This window comes from Hippopotamus amphibius, chromosome 4, assembly GCF_030028045.1.
Source record: "Hippopotamus amphibius kiboko isolate mHipAmp2 chromosome 4, mHipAmp2.hap2, whole genome shotgun sequence".
Classification (NCBI taxonomy): domain Eukaryota; kingdom Metazoa; phylum Chordata; class Mammalia; order Artiodactyla; family Hippopotamidae; genus Hippopotamus; species Hippopotamus amphibius.
The window spans coordinates 87,982,082-88,008,783 of NC_080189.1; the positions used below are offsets into that span (position 1 = coordinate 87,982,082).

A 26,702-nucleotide genomic window follows, 5' to 3' on the forward strand; every position below is an offset into this window, starting at 1 on the left:
TCCGAGGCGGGCGACCCTCGAGGGGCGAGGGCGCGGGGCGCAGCCGGCGCAGACAAAGGAGCCCGCGCCAGCTCCCGTCCCCACCGCCCCTCTCCTTCCCGCGCGCCTCCGCTGAGGAAAAAGAGGGAAATCTGAGGGCCAAAGGGGACCGTCCTCTCCTTTTGCTTCTCCAGACAGCTGGGCGGGAGGGTCTCTCTCTCCCCCTCTCTGAGGCGTTCAAGTCCCTCACTGCAGATTCACGGACCCTGTGGCCCCCGAACCCCACCCACCCGGCCACCCGACTCGCGTTCCTCTGGGGCCCTTCCGGGTGCGAACTGGGAGCCGGGGCCCGGACAGGCGTGCGCCCCGCGCCGCGCGAGGTGCGGCGAGCGAGCCCGAGTGGGCGGGGGCCGGGTGGGCGCGCGCGCTGCGCGCCGCGCGGGGGCGGGGGAGCGGCCGGGACACGTGTGGTGGCGGCGGCGGGGGGGGGACTCGGCGCCCGGGGCTTTAAGAAGGTGTGGAGGGGGGCGGGCGCTTTCCCAGGCCCGGCCGAGGGGCGTCGCGCAGAGGCGGCGGCGGCGGCGACGCGGCGGCGCACCGAGGCAGGGGACGACGCGCTCTCGGCGTCCGCAGCCCGGCCCAAAGAAACTTTGGGAGCCGCCGTCTCCCGCGGAACTTCCCGGCGGGGCTCCGCGCCCGAGCCCGCTCTGCTCCCGCTGCCGCCCCCTCGCCTTCTCTCCACGCGGCTCTCCCGCCCCGGCGCCTCCAAAACTGAATGAGAGAGCGGCGCTCGGGGCGCGCGGCGGCGGCGGCATGGAGCGCAGCGCCTGGGCCCCGCGGACTTTCCTCCTGGCGCTGTTGCTGGGGGCGACGCTGAGGGCGCGCGCGGCGGGGGGCTACTACCCCCGCTTTTCGCCCTTCTTTTTCTTGTGCACCCACCACGGGGAGCTGGAAGGGGATGGGGAGCAGGGCGAGGTGCTCATTTCCCTGCACATTGCGGGCCACCCCACCTACTACGTACCGGGACAAGAATACCATGGTAGGTACCACAGCATCTCCGCGCTCGCCTCCCAGCGCAGCTTTCTATTATCCCTTTCCTTATTCCACGGGGCCATTTAAACGAGAACCTCGACGTTGAGCTCTGAGGGGGGAGGGAAGAACAAAGTTAGTGGGGTATAGAGTCGCGAGTTGGGGTTTATTCGCCCCGCTCTCCCCACGCCACACGCGTCTCCGGGTAAGGAGCTGGTTCCGGTGAGAAACGCCAGAGAATTCTCGGGCTCTTTTCTCCTCACTCGTGGTTCTGGCGGCTGACGCTGGAATGAATCCGCGTATCTTGCTTCCTTAACCCGAGTCCTTGGGTTCCAGATCTTTGTCCTGCTCCCGGTTCCCCCTGGAGGGCACCCGGGGGGCGCTGGGCTTTGCGGGCCGGCTGGTGACAGATTGACGCGCCCGGGTCCGCGGCCGCCCCGCGCCGTCGCCCGCCCGCCTCAAAGTTCCCGCTGCTCCCCAGCCAGGGGTCCCTCTCGTTTCCTTCAGTGTCAAACAGCCCTCCTGACAGGGAGCGGCTGCTTCCAGCGCTGTGTTCTTTTAAGGGCGGCGTTTAAAATGTCAGGAGATGGTGCTTTTTTTCTGAATCCTCTCTTACTTGTAACATGCTACTTGTCTTCAGAATGATCTCTGTGATGTTTATTCATGACTGTGTCTTTAATCTGCATGGCTTTAATTTCCAGGTAGGGACTGGAAGTTCCTTATAAGTTAAAAGTCCTTTTTAAAAAAGGATCATTATGGAGTCCTTCATCAACATTAAACGTGATCGAAGAAGTACAGTTTAGCCGCAAGCAATAGAATTTTATGTAGTGCGCGCATTTTTGGTATTTTAAGCTAGTAAATCGAATAGGTGGGGAAGTAAGATATTGTCTATTTTCTGTTATTTCCGCTGGAACTTCTGAATGTTTCACTTCTATGGAGATTTTAAGCGGTGACAGGCACTATTTACTTAGAATTTCAAGGCAAAAATACTGATACCCAACCAAATAGGAACTATTGTCTAGTGATTTCATGTTATAGTTTCCATCTCTTGTAGGCTAACAGTTATTGGCGTAGCAGGAGATAATCCTCAGAGCAGCTGGCATTTCAGATAAACATGGATATAAAAATGATAAGAATCCTTAAGTTTTCTATTTAAAAAGCCCTTCATATCTGCTTTAAAATGTTTAGCCTAAACAAATGCTTTCTAGAGATTTAAAATAGTGCTTTTACAACTTTCTTGTGGCATGGTGGCAGCCTTGTCTGTAAAGCAGGAGTCTAATTCGGTGGAATTTTAGACTTTGGAATATTATAGTCCCTTTCTTTAAAGTGCTTATTGTATTCTCTTCCCAAGAACAGTCTGGTGTTTTTGAGTTCATGAGAATCTTTTAAGGAGAAGGACCAGCCAATATGATGGCAACCCAGACCTCACCCAAAGACTGACTGATTGAGACTGTCATTTGGCGTGACCTCTAGTAAAGGTTCTTGCCTGTTATTAGCTCTAAGTGAGAGTGGTAGGTAAGTGAGTCAAGGCTGGGCTAAAAGGTGTGATTGTCAGGCTGTGATGGAAGACCTGTGATAATACGAAATCTTTTTTTTTTATTTTTCCCTGTTTTCCATATCCTTTGTAAGGTGCCAGCATAGAAAACTTAAAAATACGAAAATATGACATAGCCTTTGCTTTGCTATAAAGCTAGCAAATATAAGTCAGCCTAAGACTGACCATAATCACATCCTAAGTCCAAAAGGAATAAATGATAGAGAGTAAGAATGTAGTGTAATACTTCAAGTTGCACATTGTAGGGGAAAGTCTCAATTTCTACCTCTTCTATCACCAGAAAAGGCAGAGAGATTTTATTATGTAAATTTAAGAAGATCAAATTATTATTATAATCTTGGTTGTTGTAAGATTTTAAATTCCTGTTACCTGTTTTGTCAAATATTCAGATTTTGAAACTGGCTGTAGTTATAGGCCTTCAGTAAGTTTTTCCTTGTAAAATTTTCTACAGATAGAAGAAATGTTTAAAAATGAAATGATGCTTACATGTCTCCTTTCTTTTACACTGTTGGAAATTAATGTTACAAATTAATTATGTAACATCTATTTAAGAATTGAAGAGATGATAGGAAAACTTAACCTAATATACTTTTGTGGTTAGCTCATTTTGCATGAAACCGAATTAGGAGGTTATTCAGCCAAAATTTTTTAAAACTAAGAAATATGTAAAATATTAGCTTGAGACTTTATTTCTAATCTTTTAAATCTTTAAAATGTAACAGCTATGTCGTAAATGTAAAATTGCTCTAAAAAATAAATCTATTTTTTAAAAAGGAAAAAAAATGTAACAGCTCTGTCAGGAAAACTCAGTCTTATCTATGATTTACATTGAACTCAGCATTTGAAGGAATGATTTTTGGGTACAGTTAATGGCTGTTACTTTTTTACCTAAAAGAATGCCTTGAGATAGGGCTGGTATGTACAGTGGTACCCAACACAGAACATGACTGTACATCAGGGTGTGTCAGCTGCCCTCTGAGACTTGTGTTGTGTGACAGAGTATGAAATGGAGAGGCAAAAGTCAGAGTTCAGTATTATGGGTCTCTGTATGTGTCATATTTATTTCAAGATTTTTGTTGACAATCTTTTGAAAAAAAAAAGCAACAAAAATATAACACAAAAGAATTTGAAATTCATGTTTCTAACAGAATTGTCAGATATTTCCAATGTTAAGTAGTATATCCATCTGTCTGCAGATTTGGCAACTCTGTAAACAGTGTTGGTTACTTCAGCTCGTTCTCATCTCTTGTTCAGTTGGTACCTCTGTTGTCATCTTCCTATATCTTTTAAAATCTGTTGTCTGTGACTTTTTTGAGATGACATCGTTAGTCACAGTGAACTATGGTGTCTGCATGATGAGTACAATGTAATTTAGAAGCTCAGCAATAAGAGGTTATATATATGTATAAGTATATATATGTGTATATAGATTATGTTGAATTAGAAAAATCTCAGGGTCAGGATATTTTTTTCCCTTGAATTTCCTTTTTTTGCACAAATCCCCAAATATGGTCAATTTCCGCAATGTGGTTTCCAGGCCCAAACCTGAATTTTTTGGGGGGTGGGGGTAAGAAAGTTGAAAATGATAGGAAAATAAGAAATGAGAACCCAGATAGTCCAGTCAGGTAGCTATTTCTCTTTCTCCGCCACGCCTGGTGATTCACTGCTCCTTCTCCTAGGGACCAGGGCAGTATTGTGAAACATGCAAAGGTTGAGTTGATGTCTGCACCTTACCTTCCCCCTGATAATTCCGTTTCCTCAGCCCCACTCCTCAGGCTTTTGTTTAAACCTTCTCCTCCACCACTTTGTAGTAACTGTGACTTATCAATGTTATATTCTCCCACAGTCTTAATTACAACTGTGGAAAGATGTTTTTCCTCTTTTGTTTAAAAGAATTTTGGCATCACTGAGCAGGCAGAAAGTATATTTTGAGATAGAAAGACTTTTGGGTAACACTTAAATCCAATAATAAGGACCTGCTTATTCACAAGTTGGACTTTATTCAGTCACCATCAGAAAGGAAAGGTCAGGCATAAGAGAATACATTATTATGAAAGCCAAGCATAAGTAAATGAGTCTGTGGAAAGTGCTTGAGCTGTGGTGAGACAGTTTATCTGAATTTTTGAAAAGACTAGAATCCCCATTATTACAGTAGCATAAGGTGGGGGAAATGTTCCATTACAGTGAAAAATACGCTCTAAAATATTGATTGAGAAAAAAAATTCTGTCTTAAGCAGAACTGAATTGGTAATAAAGCACTGTGCTTTAAAAAGGATATTTGATTGTATTTTGTAAATCCAGTATCACTATTGCTAGTTCTTTCATGCTACATTTTCATTCTATTATTTATTTAATCATATTGTGGTGTGGGTGGGAAAATCAATTTCAACTGCTAAAACAGAACGTTTACCTAAAAAAGATATAATCAGGATAAAGTATTTAGGGTATTTTGTTGTGACAATTACCAGTATTCCTATTATACATACATGTGTTCTGGAATCACCTGGTTGCTATTTGAAAATCACCGTTCAAAGGCAGTGCAATGTAATGACTTTTCAAGTACTGGAATGATATGTATGTCAGACATAATTTTTGTTAATATACTCCAGATTAAATTCCTTTCAAAGGAATGATTTTTTTTAAAAATTTGAATTAAAGTTATTTGCTAAGGTAACTGGGTTGTTGGCTGGGTGAGTGGATATCTGTTCTTTACATGTCTCTGATTCTGGAATCAGCATATTTAAACTCTCAGAATCATTTGTCAAATGCAATTTATAAGTGTACTGCAGCTATGTCCTGCTTGTATATGACTATGAAAATTGAGCATTTTAAGCATTTTTCTCTACTTGTCTTATATTTCATCTCACTCATTACAATTTATTTGAAACATTTTACTGGTGTGGTTCAGATTGTTTCTTAAATCATGTAAATATTGCTTTAATATATATTCCCTGTGTGAATTTCAAATCTAATCATAAACTAAAAATGTCAGGTCTTTAGAATCATAATTGAAAACATCTAATTTAGGCAGATATTCTTACTTCAGTCATAGCACTGCATTACTAGAAATTATTTAATTAGAATATTTCCCTCCCATTTTTATGAATATTTTAAACTATTATTTTTATTTTCATTAAAAATGTTAAAGAATAAAATAAGAAAGTTGTATCATAATCATATAAGTGTATTTTTTACAGAACCATCTTATTCCAATAAATTTGTCTTTTTATCTTTAAAAAGTAAGTGATAGGTATTTTCACAAGACTTTAAAGTCAATACTGTTGACTTTCAAATTTTTCAAAATCAGTTTCATTCAAAAGGCAATATCTAAAACCTATCTTTGATTTATTTTTTTCCCTCTCTGCAATTGGTCAACTCTATAGATGATCTGAGAACCTTACATTATCAGTTATTTAGGATATGTTGCATATTAAGCCATAATTGTTCTTCCGATGACTTCACATGACACTTTGGCAGTTATTTATTATGTCTTAAATCTTCACAAATAGTTGCTGATACATATATATTTGAAATATATTTCAGTTAGCCTTTACATTAGAAAAGCATAAATAAATTGAGCTACTGGTACTTTTTGAACATTGGCATTTAAAAAAATCTTGTATTATATTTTCACACAAAAATATAAAGTTCTTTCTTTTTTTTTAAAGTTCCTTATGCCGTATAGAAGTAGAAAAAATGGATAGCCCTACACTCAGTGCATTTGGTTAGAATGGGCAGGGTCACTGTATGCAGAAGTGCTTTAAACTATGTCTGGGTAATGACATACACATATGAAAAGGAAAATTCATTTATCTGAATATTTTGACTTCAAGAATAATTTGGGTGATTAATCCACCCTACCTCTACCCCACCGATTTTAGAGTTATTTATAAAAGAACCAAATTGTATAATTACAGTCTTATCAACCTTAAACAAAGTATTAAAAACACATTTTCAGAAATTGGAATTGAATTTTCAAATATGAAGTTTTCATAATGACTGTTTAAACATAGGAAAGACGTATTAAAAAAATATTCTTGGCTCCGGGAAATTCCATATCAAGTGATCTCACTTTGGTGTCAGTTGTGTAGCTTAGAAAGTAATTTTCGCCTTGGTCACCTGCCATGCCCATCTCATTGAAGGCAGAGCTTCTGATGAGTTGAATGCTGTGCCTACAGGTTAACCAATTATTTCCAACATGTGTGCTTCTCTAAAACTACATATATTTTTTTCCTTCTTTATTCTATCTCCTGTAGGAGCTAAGTGTAGCAACTGGATTTGGGGGTGTGTGGAAGGATCACTATAAATTTACAGATGTTGATTTGTGGCTGAGGGTAGCTTTAATCATTCAAAAACCAAAGCTAAGATAATTAGACAGCTTTTGAATGCCACAAAGATAGTCATAGGAGTTCTGAGGTTCCCAAGTAAACATTGAAAATCTAGGATATCTTTTAATGCTAATTCAGCTTTTCTTAGAAACGTAAAACTTTGGAAGACAAAATAAATTAAATTTTATTGATTAAAGCATTCTTTGAAACTATAAGAGAACTCATGAGTGTTTCAAATAGCCCTGGTTATTGATGTACGCTGGTGCCCACATACAGAGTGACATGAAGAAGGAGTAATAGTAGTTTACCTGTAAGTGCTTACATGCACCTCAGAATCGTTTCTCTCTGCTTTTCCTGCTCTGCCCCTCTCTCCTTCCAACTGTATTTCACCTGCTTTCTTCCATGGCCCCTCTCTTCCTCCTTCGAAATTTTCTCATTTTCTTCTTCTTTTGCTCCCTCCCTGCATGTCTTCCCTCTCCTCTTCCTTCCTTTTTTCTGCTTCACAACGTGATCCCTTTGCTCCTTCAATTCTTTTTCTTTCTTCCCTTCAGATTTCCTGTCACCAGCTCCATCCCTTTTCTGTCCTCTAACTATACATGTAAAAATTAGTATGTATATGTATATGTGTGTGTGTGTATATATAAAAATATAATTAATATACCTTGTTCTCATTGGATGTTTACAATAATAAAAGTGAGTGAGTAGGTATTTGTATTTCTCTCAAAAAATTAACATTATCTTTCTGTGACGTGTACTTGCCCTTTTTAAAAATCATGGGTTAGTTATTCCTAGTAGGAAAGTAGGCTTTTCCTCCTACACTGAAAAATCTCTCAGAAGAACTTTCAAGACGGTAGCTGTTTAATTCTGAGTTAGCTGTTTTCCCACTGTCAGCTATGGGGTCAAACTGCAGAATCAGAAGTTTGTGCATGGAAGCACATACATACACCGTGAGTGAGAGCTGTAGAATTTAGAAAAATGCACACTGAATTAGCTTGAATCTAAAAGGCATCTCAATTTGGAGATGTTTTGAATGCTTGAATGCATAGACACTCTTCTAGTAAATGGATGAAGGACTATCTCTGTCATCACCTCAGTCATCTCAGATTATCTCCTTTACTTGCTGGTCTCTTTGTCAAGACTCGTAACACTTGCATAGCTGTGAGATAGTGATGCCACCTTTTTAGGTAGCTAGCACTTAACAGACAAGTCAAAAAGGGGGTGGGGGATCTTGGTATGAACACTAGATTGGGAGTCAAGAAGGGAGGTATGTTGCTCTGGGGTAAGTTCCACAGTCTTTTTTCAACAAAACCTATTTTATTGTTTTGTACCTGTGAACTCTGATGTTTATCCCAGTGTAAAATTCAAAGATTCCTTGATTGAGAGCTCAGACTTATTGAACTAAAAAGAGAAGTCTAGGTAGGCACAGTGATGTAGTGGGAAGAGTTCAAGCTTTGGCAGTAGAGAGACCTGTGTGTACGTTTATCATTCCTCTGCCACTTATTAGTTGTGTGCTTTCAACAAGTTACCTTCCCTCTCCCAGCCTCAGTCTCCTAATTTCTAATGTAGAAATAATAATATCCGTATTTTAGGGTTGCAGTTATTAAATAAGGTAATGCATGTAAAGCACCTGGCAGGTGCTTATTAGATAGTAGATATTATCATCTGGTACGATCACCCAGCATTAGAGAAGGATATTTGAAGCATTGTATATACAGATAGGAGCTCTTCACCCATGCCTGTTCATTTTGTGCCTTCTCAATATGTGGCGCATTTCAAGGGAAATTCCAAACTGAGTGTATTGAGGAGGGTCACAAAAGTAAAACAAACAAAACAGATCACCTCATCACCAAATATGTATGCTCAGAAGGTGCTTCCCAGCCAAAATAAATATGACTTGCCTAGAATTAGACAGTTGATTTTTGTAGTTCTAGTCTAACCAGAACATTTATTAGCTTAGCTAGTTCCTAAGTCAGACCTTCCTGTTCCTAAATTAAGTATTTTTCCTTAGTTGATGGCCATGATAACAACCAAACTTTGTGTATTTAGGTGGTAGTCTAGGAAAGATGCCAAGATAAGTAAATAACATTAGCTTAATGTATTTTGTTAAATCCTGTAGTATATGTCTACAGCCCCATGTAAAATCATTTTAAAATACAAAACTATCTCAACAAAACTAGAAATAAGAGAAATTGATTTTGGTAGTGGACCCAGAGTTCACCCCTCAGATACTGACTGAGGAAACTGAAATCCACACATGGTTAGGTGGTGAAGTAGAAGGCTAGTTCATTTACAGTAAAAAATATACTTGTCAGGATAAAGGCATTAACTGGCCAGTGTGTTCTGTCTGTCCACTGTATGAAGTTTATATGGGTGGTCAGATGAGTATTAGTAGGTTGTTTGGCAGCATAGAGTTAGATGATTTCAGTGGCAGATTTCAGCTTCTAGCTTCTCCATCCAATCCAAGTCAGCTGGGCTGGTTGGCATCTTCCATAGACGGTATTGGAGGAACACGGTCCTCTTTCTAGATTCCACAGTGCCTCGTTATGTGGCCTACGTTGCTCATTGTCTATCCAGTGATTGCTAAAACTCTCTTACTAACTGATTTTGAGAACAACTATGTGTCTAGTTAAAAATGCTCACCTCTGAGGCTCCCCTGCCATATAATTTAGTGAGATACAGTGGAAGTCTACTGAGTAGAGTCTTTAGCAAGATTGATAACAGATGATTTTAAAAAGGACTCCCTAGCAAATACTTGCTTTTTGCTTTGCCCTTACCTATTTCTTCTAGGCAAGATGTGGTACAACCATCTTGTGACCCTGAGGATAATGGTGCCATGCTAAGGATGGTGGACCAGGAGTTCAGAAGGAACCTGGGTCTTTATTTATACCTTTGAGCAGCTGCATCAGCCCTGGAATACCTCTTCTGGACTTCTTGTATCATAAGAAAGATCAGTCAGTTTCTTGTTATTTACAGCTGAGTGCAATCCCGATTGTTTCTTCTAAACACACAAATGACTCAGTTTCCATTCTGTTTTAGGTCAGTCACAATTCCTGTGTTAAGCTCTGAACTACTCTGGTTCTCCCTTAGAATTGCTTTTGGTCACCTTGATAGAACTAGGCTATTTCCTAAGACACTTTTGATGATATAGTTTCAGAATATCCTTCAAGATGTGCTACTTCTGCAGGTGGCAAAGATAGTGCATTTTAAAACTTTTTAGTAATGTTTTGAGAAGGTAATCTGTGCCTAACCTCCACTTCCTGGAGTTTCTTATAATTGACAATTTATGCTAGTGAATTTGTTTATGAACTTTGTTTCCTGTCAGTCCTATCTCTCTAAAATGCAGTATCACCATATGTAAATCCTGTTGACATTTAAAATACTTAGATGTGTGACACAGTTGTGAATGTGAGCTCTGCCCCAACCTTAACCTTGTCTGTTATGTCTGGCTCAGCCTCTAGGACCAAATCCAACTTTGTCATTTCTCCTGCTTGCTGCATATTGACAGAGGAAACAGACACTCCAGCCTTACCTTCAGGAACATGTAGTCTTTTTTGTTTAGGCCACCTCTGTTATGAATGTTGAAATATCCTATGATCATAGTTCCAGATCTTTTCTTACTTCCTTGTCTCGTGTAAACACTTCCTGCATTCTCATCCTGCAAAAAAAATGTTATATGTCCAGTGTTTGTGATAGAGGAATATAAAGAAATTAGTTGGTTTTATGCTTTTTTAGAAAAGTGGGTTCACACTCCCATTCTAAGTACTGATACTATCAAATTTTTTTAAAAAGGTAACTCGAACTTAGGAGTAAGTTAATAACAACATTAACAGTATCACACTCTAAGGTAGCACTTACTATGTATATAAATCAGGTACTGATCTATATGCTTTACAGATATTAATTCATGTAATTCTCACAACAACCTCGTGAGGTCGGGACTATTATCCTCCTTTGTGGATGTAGAAACTAAGTCAAAGAAAGGTATTTTGCTAAGGATCACAAAGCTATTATTCAGTAGCTCTCAGTCCATCTTGTTCCAGAATCATACTTTTAACTGGTGTGCATTTCTTTTTAGAAATAACAGTTATTTCAAGAAAAGGATAATAATGAGAAGTAACAAAAGACATTTTAAGAAAGAGAAAATAAGGAAAAGTAAAAGCTAATTTTGTTATTTAAAATAAAGATTGCAAAATCAAACCAGAAAGATGATATCCATGCCAAACAAGGCCAGAATTTTAGTCCTAAGTATTTCTTGACTGGACATCACCTTCCAGATAAAGCACAAAGCAAAGATATCATTTAGTATACTGTTGACCTAAGAGAGTTAACATGCTTTCAAAGTATCATCACAAATAAAAGTATAAGAAAGTGATTTGCAAATTTAGCTCAAATTTATTTTTAACATTTTGATGAATATAATTTTAATGAAGATTTTCAAGTAAATAGGAAATTTGCTCTCTGACTCACTAATAGAACTTGAGAAGGACATGAATACAACGGGAGAACTATAAATTTAGGCAGAGACATTTTAAAAGATTTTCATTGAAGTTCATCTCTTTGGAACATATTTCTTTCTTTAGGAAATTCCTTTAAGTGTTATCAGTCTGCAGGTAGAGCCTGTGAAATTGAGTGATGGGGGTACATGGTGAAAGTCCTGGTGACAAGCCAGAGCTTCCTGCAGTGTCTGACCCGCTCACTTGTCAGAGGTCTGCTCTCACAGTGACAGTGATACCAGTGGGATAATGTTTGTTTGGTGCTTGCCTTTGTAGGGTTATTTTTCATACCTGGATCAGATTTTTAAAAATCACTTTCTATTGAGCTTATTTAAATGAGGAGAAAAGGGCTAAGCATCCTCTCCTGCCCCTGTTCCCAAATTAATTAATTTACCTCCTGCCAAGGAGGGCAGAGGTCACACGTAGGTTTTGTGGTGACCAGGTGAGGGGACACGTGAATTATGTTAGTAATACCAGTGTTTCCTGATTTGTCACCATTATAGTTTATCCCAAAGTTTGCCATCAGATCTGAACCAGAAGCCACTGACCCCTGGTGGAGGCTAAATCAGAGGCTGGAGGACAGATTCAGGGTGGGAGCTTCCTGTATGGAACCCACAGAGGTTCTCAGAAGGCCTGAAGGGAGGCCCATGCTTTCACTAGGAGACAAAAATTTGCTTCATTGGACGTTACAAAAGGTCAGTAGCCATTTTTTTTTCTTGTTGATCTTTATTGGAGTATAATAGCTTTACACTGTTGTGCCAGTTTCCACTGTACTACACAGCGAATCAGCTGCATTTATGTATGTAGCCCCATATCCCCTCCCTGTTGAGCCTCCCTCCCACTCTCCCTATCCCACCCCCCTAGGTCATCAGCAATCACTGAGTTGATCTCCCTGTGTTAGTCCGTTGCTTCCCACTAGCTGTTTACATTTGGTGGTGTATAAATGTCATTACTGCTCTTTCACTCTGTCTAAACTTCTCCTTCCCTGCCTCCCCATGTCCTCAAGTCTGTTCTCCACATCTGTGTCTTTATTCTTGCCCTGCCACTGGGTTCATCAGTACCATTTTTTTAGATTCCATATATATGAGTTAGCATACGGTATTTGTTTTTCTCTTTCTGGCTTACTTCACTCTATATGACAGCCTCCAGGTCCATCCACCTCACCACAAATAACTCAATTTCATTCCTTTTTATGGCTGAGTAATATTCCATTGTATATATGTGCCACATCTTCTTTATCCATTCGTCAGGACAGTAGCCTTAAAAAGCTATTACAAAAAGTGTAGAGAAGGTCCACATAGAGATCATTTCTTTCCTCAGGCAGGACAAACCAGATCATTTCTCCCTTTAGCATTTGCTGGTGAGCTGTGCCATGTTGTAGCTTCTAATGGCAATTCAGTGAGCCTCCAGGGTGGTATAGGAAACCAAGAGGCTGCTTATGGGGTGATCTGACCTGATGCAGGTATTAAATTGCTGAGACTGTTTCTCTCAAATATGAATGGTTTATGTCAGCCTTTTAACAGAAACTGTGAGGCAGACACTTCAATTCCAGGTAAATTGTGAAATATTTTAAACATATAGAAAACTACAATAAATTAAAATTCAAGATTGGTATGATGAGTTCCCAAGGGATACCTATCTGTATTCATTGAAGTAAAATGCAAATGCTCTGGATATCAAACACTTCACAGTTATTAAAATAATACTCATTGATTTGACCCATATTGCCGAATGATTTTTGCACCTCTAGACAAGTTTGTCCTGTCCCAGCTAGGCCAGTGGATCCCATGTGTTTCTACAACATAATGAAAAACATGAAGACTCCGCAAACATAAAAGAGTGGGACATCTTGAGTGAGGTACATGCTTGGTTGTCATCCTGTAGAAACAACTGGTAAAAAAAGAAAAGTCCATTACTTTGATTAATTAAATACAAATATATATTTCCAGTGAATAAAAAGAATGTTTTTCCTTAGAAATGTGTGTCAGTAAAAGAAAGATTTACAATCAGAATTTAGGATGGTTATTGGAATATTACCAAATAAAACAATTTCTTAAGCTTTTATTTTGCTTACGATAGCCTCTAAACCTTTATTTTTACTTATGTTGAGAAATGGACCCACTTGAAGATTTATGAGTTTTATTATGAGCTACCACAGAGCTGTACAGTTTGGAGAGTGGTAGGTGTGCCAGGGTACCCTGGCTGCCAGCCACAGAAACCGGTTCTGGCTAACTTGGGCTAAAGGAATTCATTAATAGGAGGTGGATTAACTTGCAGAATGGAAGGAAAATCCAAATATTAGACTTAGAAATGATGATAGTGTATCAAGGAGCAGGGAGTGGTCAACTGCTAAAGGAATCGTGGTGGTAAGAACCATGATTTTCTGACTTTTTAAAATTTTCTGGCTTTTCCCCCCCTGATTTTCAGGCTTCTCTGGCCCCACAGTTTGGATGAATCCTCTCCAACTCCTTTCCTTTCTTGTGTTACTGAATTCTAATTCTTGGGACCACAAGTTTCATTGGCTGGCCTGGGGTATGGCCATCACACTGAGATGGATGTTGAGGTCAAAGGGTTATTTCTTTCCGAAGGAATGCTGAGGGGTAGTTACCCCAAAGAAGGGGGAGTGGGTGTAAGGCAGGCAGAAACAAGAGATGAGTGCCAGCATATTCACGATAAACGTTTAAGGAAAAAAAGGTGTGAAATGACCTCTGGGATAGCAACACAGGCCATGTGGAGAAGCAGTGCTCTCTCGGGTACTATAGCATCCTTCATCAGATGGGAAGATTTTATTGATGTTTTGGGAGGCTAGGGGCAGAGGGCAGAATTGTCTTTTTATTATGCATATAGATCCAGCCTAACAGTGACTTATCATGCTTTTGTGTTTTTGTGAAAACGTCTAATGCTCTTCTCAAAGCTGTACAGATTTCCTGTCCTTGTACAAGAAACCCATATTCTCTGGGATGTGTTTTCTCTTTATATCAAACACCGAGGGATCTTAACAGTCAATGACCTGCAAGGGAATGTCAAAGGTAAGTTAGTGAGTACATACCTCTGCCTTCATGCATCACTGTAGACAAACCATCCCGATATTCACTAGGAAGAAGTCAGATGCTTCTTTCAGTCCTCCTTTGCTCTTTCTTCTTCTTCTCCTTGACTCTGTGGCGTTGGGGCACCCAGGGCTCTGTCCTTTCTCCTTTTCTCTTTTTCATCCCTATCTCCCTAGGGATGCCATCCATTCTGATGCTCTAAGTGCCAATGTTGGTGACTCTCTCACAACTTCCTGAACTCTTGTGTCTTACTCTGCACTCAGTATCTCCATGTGGATGTCTGTTGGCATCTCAAACTTAATATACCCACAAATGAGCTTCATTTCCCTCAACCTGCCACCCCCCAAAGTAGCTCCTACTCGAGTTTCCTCAACTCCATTATTGCCAACTGAGTCCTTACAGTTGTTCATTCCCCAAACCTTCTTTCCCTAACATCCCATGTCTGATCCATCCCTACGTCCAGCTGGCTTCACATTAAAGCACACCCAGAATCTGCCGTTTTCACCATTCCCTCTCACCTGGGTTACAGCAGGCCCCTGATCACTTATCCTGCTTCAATGCTTGTCACTGTTTTGGTCTTAACACAAGCAGCCAGAGTGATTCAGTTAAAACCAACCCTCTGCTCCATACCTAGGACAACCATCCAATCCACCAAGTTGCCCAGAACAGCTCTGGTCTGCCTCTGTTTTCCCAACAATATTGCCTGAATTTGAACGATAAAATCCTTTGTAATTCTAACCATTCTTTTTGTTGCTCCCGTCACCCTGAGAATAAGAGAAAGTCCTTGGGGTGGCCTATAAGGCCTATAGCACCTGGCTTCTGTGTTACTCTTCTGACCTCGTTATCTTATTACTTTCCTTTTACTCTTCCACTGAAATCACAAGGGCTTATTTTTTGTTTTCCAGACGCGTAAGGGGCTCAGTCCCATCCCAGGACCTTTGCACTTTCTGTTCCCCTTTCTAGCGTGCTGTTCCCCAGATAGCCCGACGCTTCCTCCCTTCCTCATTCAGGTCTGTATTCAAATGTTCCTTTTTAATGAATTTCTCCCTGTCCACACTCTTTAAAGCTTTGTCCCCTCTTCTCCCCAGTGTTCCATATCCTCATGGACTGCTTTATTTTCCTTCATAGGTGTTATCATCATCTATATATATTACTCTTTACTTTGTTTGCTTTCTGTGACTGTTAGCAAAATGCCTCTAAGTTCTACCAGTGCAGGGATTTCTGTCTGTTGTGTTTGCTGCCCTGTTTCCAGTGCGCAGGATAGTGCCTGGCACATAGCAGGCGCTTTAAACATTTTGATTTAATGAATCAGTGAGCAAAAATAGCCCTTGAGAACCCTGTCTAATCTCAGTTATATTTAAAATTGTTATGTGGAAGTGCTATTCCAAAATAATTAAAGTAATCAAGAGGATAATTTATAAAGATGGATTTGTGAGTACATTTTGGCCTTTTGAATCCATGATAACAATGTTAAAAAAAAATCTAAAAACCATGTTTCTGCTTTCCCACCCTCCAGATTTACAAAATTCTCATGACTTTTGTGAGACTGTGCAACTCTATTTATAGAAGTCTGTTGGATTGGCTTTGCTTTAACTATATGTTAGCATATCCAAAAAAGTTCTCATAGCAATTAGTGACTACAATTATTAATAGAAACTATAATAGACTTGAAACTCTTATTCCCAGAAGCTCCTCTGTGCTGCACCATAAATAAATTTGAAGCAATTTTGATGAATGGGTAGATAGTTTGCATTTAAATTTTCATCTAAATGGGAATAAATAATGGGAAGAACAGAGACCGAAATAGCTTGGCTCCTTACTCAACAGATATGTACCAACCTTAAAGAAAACACACAAAAAAGGAAGCAAAAGATTTCTCAAAAGATTAAACTTTTAAGAGAAATCTATTTGGGCAGTGATGAATAAATGAAGGAACAGCAGCTGAGAATTCTGGCTCTTCATTACATTTTATTTATTTATACCTTGTAAGTTGAGAGCATCAGAGGTTCCAAATTTACAGATTTCAACATGAATGTTTCCAGGAGTTGTTAGTGAGAATTGCTCCTCTTATAGGTAAGATTGAAAATTCTTTTCCCCACTCTATTTCTAACATACATGGATACTTTAATTTATAAACCTTTGAAATCAGAGGAGGCTTAGCTGTAAGGGATTTGTGGCAGCAGACAGTACACAAGCTGGGTTCGTTTCTGGACTTCGCACTTTCAAGCTATGTGGCCTTGGGCAAATGACCTCACCTCTCCGTGTCTCAGTTTTCCCTTCTGAAAAATAGCAGTGATGATAGTACCTGGCTCATGGGTTTGTTATGAAATTTCAATGAGATGGTGCATATAAAGAGCAACACAATGCCTGGCACAGAAAATAACATTAGGTATTATTATTGTCGTGCACTTGCTGATATTTTTTTCCTGTGAGTAAATAGATCTGTATTTACAAAAATAGGATTTATAATATTTTTCTCTTAACATTGTGCTCATTTTATCAGTATTTTTCCAAAAAATATAATTTTAAAAGCCTCATAATACTCTCTTGAATGGCTGTAGCATAATTTATAAATTTATAAATGTTTGACATTTTTGTCATTTTCATTTTGTTTTCAGTGTTATAAACACTATGGTGAATATCTTTATACATCTTTCCAAATTTGGCAGAATTCCTTCCCCCAGGTTGTGGTTTTATTTTTCATTTTTGTCATGAATTTTTATATGCAGATTATGTTAGTAAATTTATGAAAACAGATGTATTTTTGTTTCTTTTGTTCTCTCATATCGCTTTCGTGCTTGGAGAGTCTTTTCCTACTCAGAGATGAGATAAATATTTACATAAATATTTCCCCTATATTATTTCAAATTGTGAATTATCATAACTCCATGAATTGTTAGTCCTTTGATCTCATTTATGTTTCTTTTCTTGTGGGGCAAGTGGTTCCCCTAGAACCAAAGGCACTCTCTGTTGATATAGTAACCTTCTGCCATTACCTGCTTTGTCTTAGCCACTATTCAAAATGCTCTTGAAAAAGCTGTCCCATGTACCATATGGATTGAATTATTGCTACTGACTGCGGTGGTTGAGTGCAAATGCCAGATGCCTTTACTTAAGCCTTCAGGGGACTTTTGCTATTTTCAACAGGGTTTAGTTCACTCTCCTGCACAGAATTCTTTTTGGGATTCTGATATTCTCAGTTGTGAGACACCACTGGATCAGAGAAATTGCTGACATCATGAATTTATTCTTTTGCTGATGGTACCTTTTTTGAGTGTGAATCCTAAAAGCATTTCTATCAATCTTGTATCACATATATATTATCTTATGCCTATGTACATTAGCAGTGTGTGAAGCAGCTAGCTTTTTTAATTAAAGGGAATATTAATAAACCAGAAAGTGAACACATATGAAATGCAAAGTATGTAGATTTCTTGTTCTTTCTAATTTAGCTCTCTAGCTACTCCTATTACTCTCAAACTTCATTTTACCCTTTTTCTGTAAGCCTCTGTCGACAGTGGTGCTGTATCTCATCATGGCCTTCTCTTTTCCTAAATCTAGTGGTGTCAAACTTCAGGAATCCTCAATGGCTGACTGCCCCCTCTATTCTAAACAGAAGTCAGGTGACTGATGCCAGCATTTGTGACACAGGATCTGCCCATACCTAACCTGCATTCCAGTCTTGTCAGTGCGTTTCAGTGGGATAGTACCGTACCTCTTTGCCCTGTAATTCTAGGAAATACTCAGTGGAAAAATTTAGAGAATTTAGTTGTGTGAGCCAGTGAAATCCTCTTTGATATGGTGTTCAGGACTGAGCCCTTCCAGTGTGAGACAGGAAACTAATCTCTAAATCTAATCTCTTATAAGCAATCATGTGTTTTGTCTCGGTATGTCCATCTAGACACAAATGGGATCAAATTGTACCTACCAGTCGGCTTTTTTTCACTCAGCTTGTGTTTTCAGTATCATGCAATAAAGCAGAGCTTCATCTTTGTTTAGTGGCTATATAGTATTATATTGTATGGATGTATACAAATATAAAGTTGACTTTTCTACAACATAGGTTTGAACTGCATGGGTCCACTTTTATGTGGATTTTTTTCAGTAAATACATACTGCAGTACCACGTGTTCTGAGGCTGGTTGAATCTGAGGATACAGAACCATGGATATAGCGGACCAACTATAAAGTTATACATGGATTTTCAACTGAGTGGGGAGTTGGTGTCCCTAACTCCTTGTTGTTCAAGGGTCAGCTGTACTGAATTCCCTTTAATAATCAAGTTTGGAATAATAAATACAACATTGCAGTGTTTATCATTCACTGATGTCAACAAATGCTTTCACAGTATAAATAACTAGAACCGAAATTTCTGGTTCAAAATGTATTAAGAACATGAAAATACTGATACCTACTATCAAATTGCCCTCCACAAAGATTATATTATTTTATACTTTGTCCAGCAGTCTGTCTTCGCACACACACTTGTACTGGGTGCTATAATTCTTTTTAGTCTTTGCCAAACCTATAGGTTTGAAAAATAGTATTTTAAAATTATTTTATCTTTACTTCTTTGATTACTAGAGAGGCCAGATACTTTTTTTTATGTCTAATTACTGATTTGTACGTGCAATCCTGTGTATCTGTTAGATCTTTTACTCGTTTTTCTATTTTAAAGTTCCCCCTTTTCATATTGATTTGGAGAAATCTTTATTAATGTTAGTAGTCCCTTGTGATAAATGTTACAGGTATTTTTTTCCAGTTTGTCCTTTATCTGGTTTTTATGTAGTCAAACCAATCTGTTGCTGTTGTTTTCTGTTTTCAGAGAGAGAGTGACAGTATGTTTGTAGTGTGGTCTCTGGAATCAGACATGCCTGGATTCTACTACTGGCTCTGCTACATTTTTTTTTTTTTTTTTTACAGTTGATTCTCCTTATATGTGATAGGTTGTACATATAACATCTCTGGATAACACTGAATTAAATACTAAACCTTGGTTCCTAGAGGAAATATAGAATTAGGTTCCTGTGAGCCTCTGGTCACATTTTTATAACTAATCAATACATAGCCCTGTTTTATGTGTGTTTCTGTTTAAAGACACCTTATTGAATATACATTGTTTATTCGTTAACATTGAACTCATGGCCAGTAGCACTATAATTCATGTATAAATGTATTTTCTCTATAAGGCACATCATAGCCTTCTTGCTCTTAAGAGCACTAAAGAGCATTCCAGCACTATGTTTGGGGCCATTTCAAATCAGCAACAAAAAGCACAGAAATGTGAAAATGTAGCTAAATAGATCTTGAAAAGGTTACTTGTTTACAGTATGAGAGCTGAAATAAGAAGACAGAGACTTGCCTTGTTTGACCTCAGCTGGGACTGTGCATGTTGGGTGACTCACATTTTTTGCCACTCTGTAAATGTGAATGACTGTGAAAGTGCCTTGAGTATTTCTTTTGGAGTTACAAATAAAGTTTAGACAGTAGGTGAATTAACAAATATGGAATCTGTGAATAACGAGGATCGACTGTATACACTGCTGTAAAATTACGTAACGTCTCTAAGTCCCCTTTCTTTATATGTAAAAGGAAGAATTTCATAGTGACATGACAATATTGAGATAATGTATGTTTGTATATAATAAGCTAGTGAATGTTAGTTGCTATTGTTGTATGTTTTCTGCCTTCAGTGTCATCCGTATGAAAAGCTTCCTGAACCCTTAGATTGCAGAAACATTCCTATATTCTCTATCCTAGTAGTTTAGTTTTTTAGCATTTAACCCTCAAGTCAGTTGGAATTCATTCATGTCTGGGAAGAATGGTACTGATTTAATTTTTTCCTATGTGTTCTGCCAGTTTCCCCACTACCATTTGTTGAATAAAACATTTTTCTTCCACTAATGCTCAAGTATTTTATTCTATAGTACAAGTGATCTTTTACAGCACACCTTTTAATTGACCATTTCTAGTATATAGGAATGTTACTGATTTTTATATATATTGTATGTAGGCATCTTATTGAACTCTCTGAAAATTTTTACAAATATTTTGAGGGATTGATTTTCTTCCATTTTTAGGAAGGATTTTTAAAGCATTTGAAAATGAATAAGACAGTATGGAGGAAAAAGGCAGATTACATACCAACCAGAAACGGTTCACAACAACTTAATTTTACATCTTGCTGAAAAAAAAATTATTTCCAACAGATCGTTAAGGCATAAATAGAACACTGAAATTTTAGTGTTCTAACACTTGAATTGGAGGGGTTTCAAAACCCCAGCTTATTAATCTTAGAAGCGTCTCTTTTGTGAGTGCAAATGCCTCTGTTTTATGGATGGGAAAACAAGGATGGTAGGAATACTCACATATGTGATCAAAAACAATACCAGTGTTAATTGAACTCTTATTACCATGTAATAAGAGGGGCTTTTCTCTAACCCCTTTATGGAATTAACTCATTTATTCTTAAGAGAATCTTATGGGGTAGGTACTGGTATTCTCAATTTAAGGTTGGGATAATGGAGGTACAGAGAGGTATTGAAACCTATAAAATGTCAAACTATGTTGATCATCTTATTTTCCATCATTCTGAAATTTTATTTGAATTTGATATTGCTGGCTTTTTACATTTCAATAAAACCATGACAATTCATATCAAATTCTTATCAAATTCTTTTAAATGTTATGAGGTTTTACACTTTATTTTTTATTGTTTTTAATGTAAAACTTTGCCATCATCTAGTATTTTTAATTGATCATCTCCAACTTTTCTAACTGGCTCTTAATAGTCTGGTGCCTCTTTATCTGCAAATGAATTATATAACTAGTTTAGTGAAAAGAATTACGAGATGGTTAGATTACATTTGAATAAGGAAGCAGTACTATCCTTTGCCTTGTATCTTTCATTGACGAGATTTAATTTTTTTTACATTTACTTACCTTTCTAAATTTATTTCAAACTTTCAATTTCCTTTTTTTCTCTCCCCTCTATTCTTTATTATATATTTAATTTTTAAAACAATTCCCCAACTTTTCCTTGTTTCTCATCTTAATAAAATGTACAGTTTGGAATTGGCTACATTAGGAATGAAGACACTGCAGCTGCAGAGACTTCATTCAAATCATTTTAGGGCAATGATCCCATTTAATCTTAGAGGGACTGAATAATTGTGCAGGGAAAGGGGTTTTGGTGGCTCTGTCAACACTAGTTTGCTGCTGGTATGTGTGAGAGTGGGGCCAGCCACTCATTGCTGTTACCTAGTGGATCCCTCTGCTCCTCATCAGTTATTTCTCCAGGGTACCAGCTGGTCTCCAGTAGTGAGTGCTGGTGCCTGAGACCTGGATATCAAACCAGTTGATAAAAGGCAATCAGTGCACTGCCACTTAGATATAACACATATTAATATTTGCCACATATGCTTAGATTTTTAAAAGAAATAAAATAACAGAGATATAAAAAACTTTTTTCCCCAAGCAATGCTACTCCCACCCGCAACCCACCTGACCATCCTAGGACTAGCCAATGTACTGAAGTGGGCTTTTTGATAACAAAAAAGAGATAATTTCTACGAACACCCCTAACCTAAAGAACCTGTGATGTGAACTTCATTAAGCCTTTGTCTGTTTATTCAATGGGGATTAAAATATTGGCCGGACTTACCTGAGAGGGTGACAGATCATCATGTGGAAGTGTTTTATAATTTGTAAAGTGATACAGAAATGGGGGGCAGTGTTGCTTGCATCACCATCTTCATCTGGTTTTAAGGTCTGCCTTATGATCGCGGCTGGTTATGGAGAAAAAGCTGGGTGGGAAGAGAGGGTAAAGCAAAGAGAGAGGAAAGAGAAGGAGCAGAGAGAGAGACAATAGAAAAGAGAATGGGGAGGGGGGAAAAAAGGAGGACTCAAGGAGAAGGCGTGGGAGAGAGGGAGAAAATGTCCTGTGTGAGACAGGTGCAGCATCACTCAGGCTCTTCAGATGGTCCTGTTGTTCTCATCGCTGGCTGCCTTCTGCCTCCTGTTCCCTGTGTTTCTGTCTCTGACGTACCTGACAGAGCCTTGTCTTTTTTCTTAGCCTTACTCCACTGTCTTCGCTGGTTTAGGGTATCACGTCCTTAGAAATATTATATTACTGCTGGTTTTGTCTCATTTTCATGGCCACATCCAGAAATTTTTCTGTCAGGTAAAATAATTGTAATAGTTTTCTTTATTATAAAAGTGAAGTTATAAATTTTTACTCTAATTTACTTTTTATCCTTTCTGGTTAGGTGATCATTTCAAAATGTATTCTGTGACGTTGAGACTAATTCTTAGTTGCACTGTTATGTTTTGGTAGTGGCAGACTCATGATTTCATTAGTCCATCTATCTGGTACACACACACTTATGAGGACTTCTGAATGGAGTATCCAAAGACACCGACCTTGAAATGTCTTTTGGGAGGTGTCCTCTTCTCTTATTTGTGTTTTTGTGACGATTTTGTGTTCTCCAAAGCTAAAGTCTCCTAGTGCTGAGGTGCCTCAGGGCAGTGACTTTGTGGCAGACCACCTGTTTGTAGCACAGAGCTGTCAGTAGCGGCACGTCACACTTGGTGGTTTGGAAAGGCAAATAGCCTAAAGAACAAAGAGAGGGAAGAAGCAGGGAAAAATGGGAATGGGAATGGGAATGTGATAGGAGAAAGGCAAGAGCCTGGTAAGTTGTAAAGGTGTGTGTGTCTGTGTGTGTGTTGAGGGCAACATGTGGGAGGGAATCAGGGAAGAAGGGCCATTATGAGGAGTGGAGGGAGCCAGGATGCAGTTTGGAAGTGTAGGTGTGGATTAGTAGTGAGCAGTGAGGAGGATGGGAGTTCAGTAAGGGGAGTAGGGAAGTGTATTTTGTTACAGCTCTTTTGTTTGTTACAGGATATTGCTTTCTAAAACCAACTGTAGGTAGTTGGATGTATTAGAGATTAAGTAAAATAATCCAAAAATGAAGAGGGAAAGGAAAAAAAGGAAAGGAAGAGAGAGAGGGAGAGAGAGGGGAGGGAGAGAGCGAAGTTTTTCAGAAAGAAGGAGAACTCTGGAGAGGTCTCCCCTGCCCCACGAAGTGTTTTCAGATAAGACTTCTTTTTTTAATTGAGGTGTAGTTGATTTACAATATTGGTTGTAGGTATACAACACAGTGATTCAAAACTTTATAGGTTATCCTCCATTTATAGTTATAAAATATTGGCTATATTCTCTGTGTTGTACTGTATGCCTTTGTAGCTTATTTATTTTATACAGAGTATTTTGTACTTCTATCTCCTATCCCTATCTTTCTCGCCCCCCCTTGCCTCTCCCTATTGTTAACCACTAGTTTGTTCTCTACATCTGTGTCTGTTTCTTTTTTGTTATATTCACTAGTTTGTTACATTTTTTAGATCCCACTTATGAGTGATAACGTACAGTATTTGTCCTTTTCTGTGTTATTTTACCCAAGGTGATACCTCCAGGTCCATCCACATTGTTGCAAATGGCAAAATTTCATTCTTTTGGGTGGCTGAGTAGTATTCCATTGCATACATTGTATACATTCCATATATATACACCACATCTTCTTTATCCATTCATGTGTTGACGGACACTTAGGTTGCTTCCATATCTTGGCAACTTTGAATAATGCTGCTATGAACATTAGGGTGTGTGTATCTTTCCAAATTAGTGTTTTTGTTTTTTTAGGATACATACCCAGGGGTGAAATTACTGGGTCATGTGGAAGTTATATTTTTAGTTTTTTGAGAAACCTCTTTTGCCTACTAGACTACACCATTTTCCACAATGCATGAGTGAATTACCTGGCACTTGGTAAATACATTACCCAATCAGCTAGATTTTCTTCTCTTTTCTTTCTTTCTTTTTTTTTTGGTCTCATCTTGCCCATTTTATTGTTTATTAGCTGCCACAAGAATATAAATGATAGAAAACAGGGTGGGTGGGGACCTAAATTCACCAGTTTGTGATTTCTAAGCCTCAGTTTAGTTGCTACATAGGTAAGGCAAAAATAGATCAAAATATTTCTTGGATAGCTATTGCCAACTGTAAATTTTAAAGATGAATTTTCAGTTCCTTAATATTTAAAGTATATTGAAGAGATACAGTTTAGGGGGAAAATGGGTTAGTTCTTCATCAGGACTTGGAAGAGTTGTAGAATATTTTTCTCCTGTATTCTCTCAAAATTATCATCTGTTTATCTTAGCTAAGAATACAACAGTCTATAAACAGACATGTTTTCTATGTTGTATTTCCTGCATAAGCAGCATTTAAAATTCCCCTGTTCATTAGCACTTTGCTGACCAAATATGTAGTCCACATTCATGCTTAAAGAAATTCATCTGGGGACTTCCCTGGTGGTCCAGTGGTTAAGAATCTGCCTTCCAATGTAAGGGACGATGGTTCGATTCCTGGTGGGGGAACTAAGATCCCTCATGCTGTAGGGGAACTAAGCCCGCATGTGTGACACAACTAGAGAGCCTCCATGCCGCAGCTACTAAGTCTGCACACTCTGGAGCCTGAGTACCACAACCAGAGAGAAGCCCGTGCACCACAACGAAAGATCCCGCGTGCCGAAACAAAAAAGATCCTGCGTGCCGCAACTAAGACCTGATACAGCCAAGTAAATAAATAAATAAGTAAATAAATATTAAAAAAAAAAAGACATTCATCTGCCCTAACAATTTATATATCCCTCCTCTTGTATTCATTTACTTCCAAAAATACCGGCTATCCGTAAAAGCTGGACGAAGCTTGTTAGTGATTTCTGAAGAGTAGAGTCAGCTTTATTTGAGGAAGGCACCTTAAAACAGTGTTCTTCAGACACTATAAAACTCCTAGAGGAAAACATAGGCAGAACACTCTATGACATCAATCAAAGCAAGATCCTTTTTGACCCACCTCCTAGAATCATGGAAATAAAATCAAGAATAAACAAATGGGACCTCATGAAACTTAAAAGCTTTTGCACAGCGAAAGAAACCATAAACAAGACTAAAAGGCAACCCTCAGAATGGGAAAAAATAATTGCCTATGAAACAACGGACAAAGGATTAACCTCCAAAATATACAAGCAGCTCATGCAGCTTAATACCAAAAAAGCAAATAACCCAATCCACAAATGGGCAGAAGACCTAAACAGACATTTCTCCAAAGAAGACATACAGATGGCCAACAAACACATGGAAAGATGCTCAACATCACTCATCATCAGAGAAATGCAAGTCAAAGCCACAATGAGGTATCACCTCACACCAATCAGAATGGCCATCATCACAAAATCTGGAAACAACAAATGTTGGAGAGGGTGTGGAGAAAAGGGAACTCTCCTGCACTGTTGGTGGGAATGTAAGTTGATACAGCCACTATGGAAAACAATTTGGAGGTTCCTTAAAAAACTACAAATAGAACTACCATATGATCCAGTCATCCCACTCCTGGGCATATACCCAAAGAAAACCATAATCCCAAAAGAAACTTGTACCATAATGTTCATTGCAGCACTATTTACAATAGCCAGGACATGGAAGCAACCGAAATGCCCATCAATAAATGAATGGATACAAAAGATGTGGCATATATATACAATGGAATATTACTCAGCTATAAAAAGGGATGAGATGGAGCTATATGTAATGAGGTGGATAGAACTACAATCTGTCATACAGAGTGAAGTAAGTCAGAAAGAGAAGGACAAATATTGTATGCTAACTCACATATACGGAATCTAAAAATGGTACTGATGAACTCAGTGACAAGAACAAGGAAGCAGATACAGAGAATGGACTAGAGAACTCGAGGTTTGGGAGGGGCCAGGGGGTGAAGGGGAAACTGAGACGAAGCGAGAGAGTAGCACAGACATATATATACTACCAACTGTAAAATAGATAGTCAGTGGGAAGTTGTTGTATAACAAAGGGAGTCCAACTCAAGGATGGAAGATGTCTTAGAGGACTGGGGTGGGGAGGGTGGGGGGGACTCGAGGGGGAGGAGTCAAGGAAGGGAGGGAATATAGGGATATGTGTATAAAAACAGATGATTGAACTTGGTGTACCCCCAAAAAATAATAAATAAATAAAATTTAAAAAAAAAGAATCAGTGAGACCAAACTGTAAATTGTACAAACAAAATTATTTCTAAATTAGGCACCTTATTAAATCTTAAAAGTAAAAAGCAAACAAACAAACAAAAAACCAGTATTCTTTATTAGTTACATTGGCTCTGCCATATCTAATCTTTGGGAAACAATTTATAGTAGTGTTT

General features: G+C 38.7%; 1 protein-coding gene across 2 annotated transcripts in view; it reads left to right on the plus strand.

The window, feature by feature from the left end:
• Positions 1-792: 792 nt before the first annotated feature.
• Positions 793-26,702, plus strand: part of RELN (reelin) — a 494,116-nt gene continuing 468,206 nt past the window's right edge. For both annotated transcript variants that reach the window (XM_057732969.1, XM_057732970.1), the window contains exon 1: positions 793-1,018. In XM_057732969.1, the coding sequence (XP_057588952.1) occupies positions 793-1,018 (226 nt within the window). The remainder of the gene's footprint in view (positions 1,019-26,702) is intronic.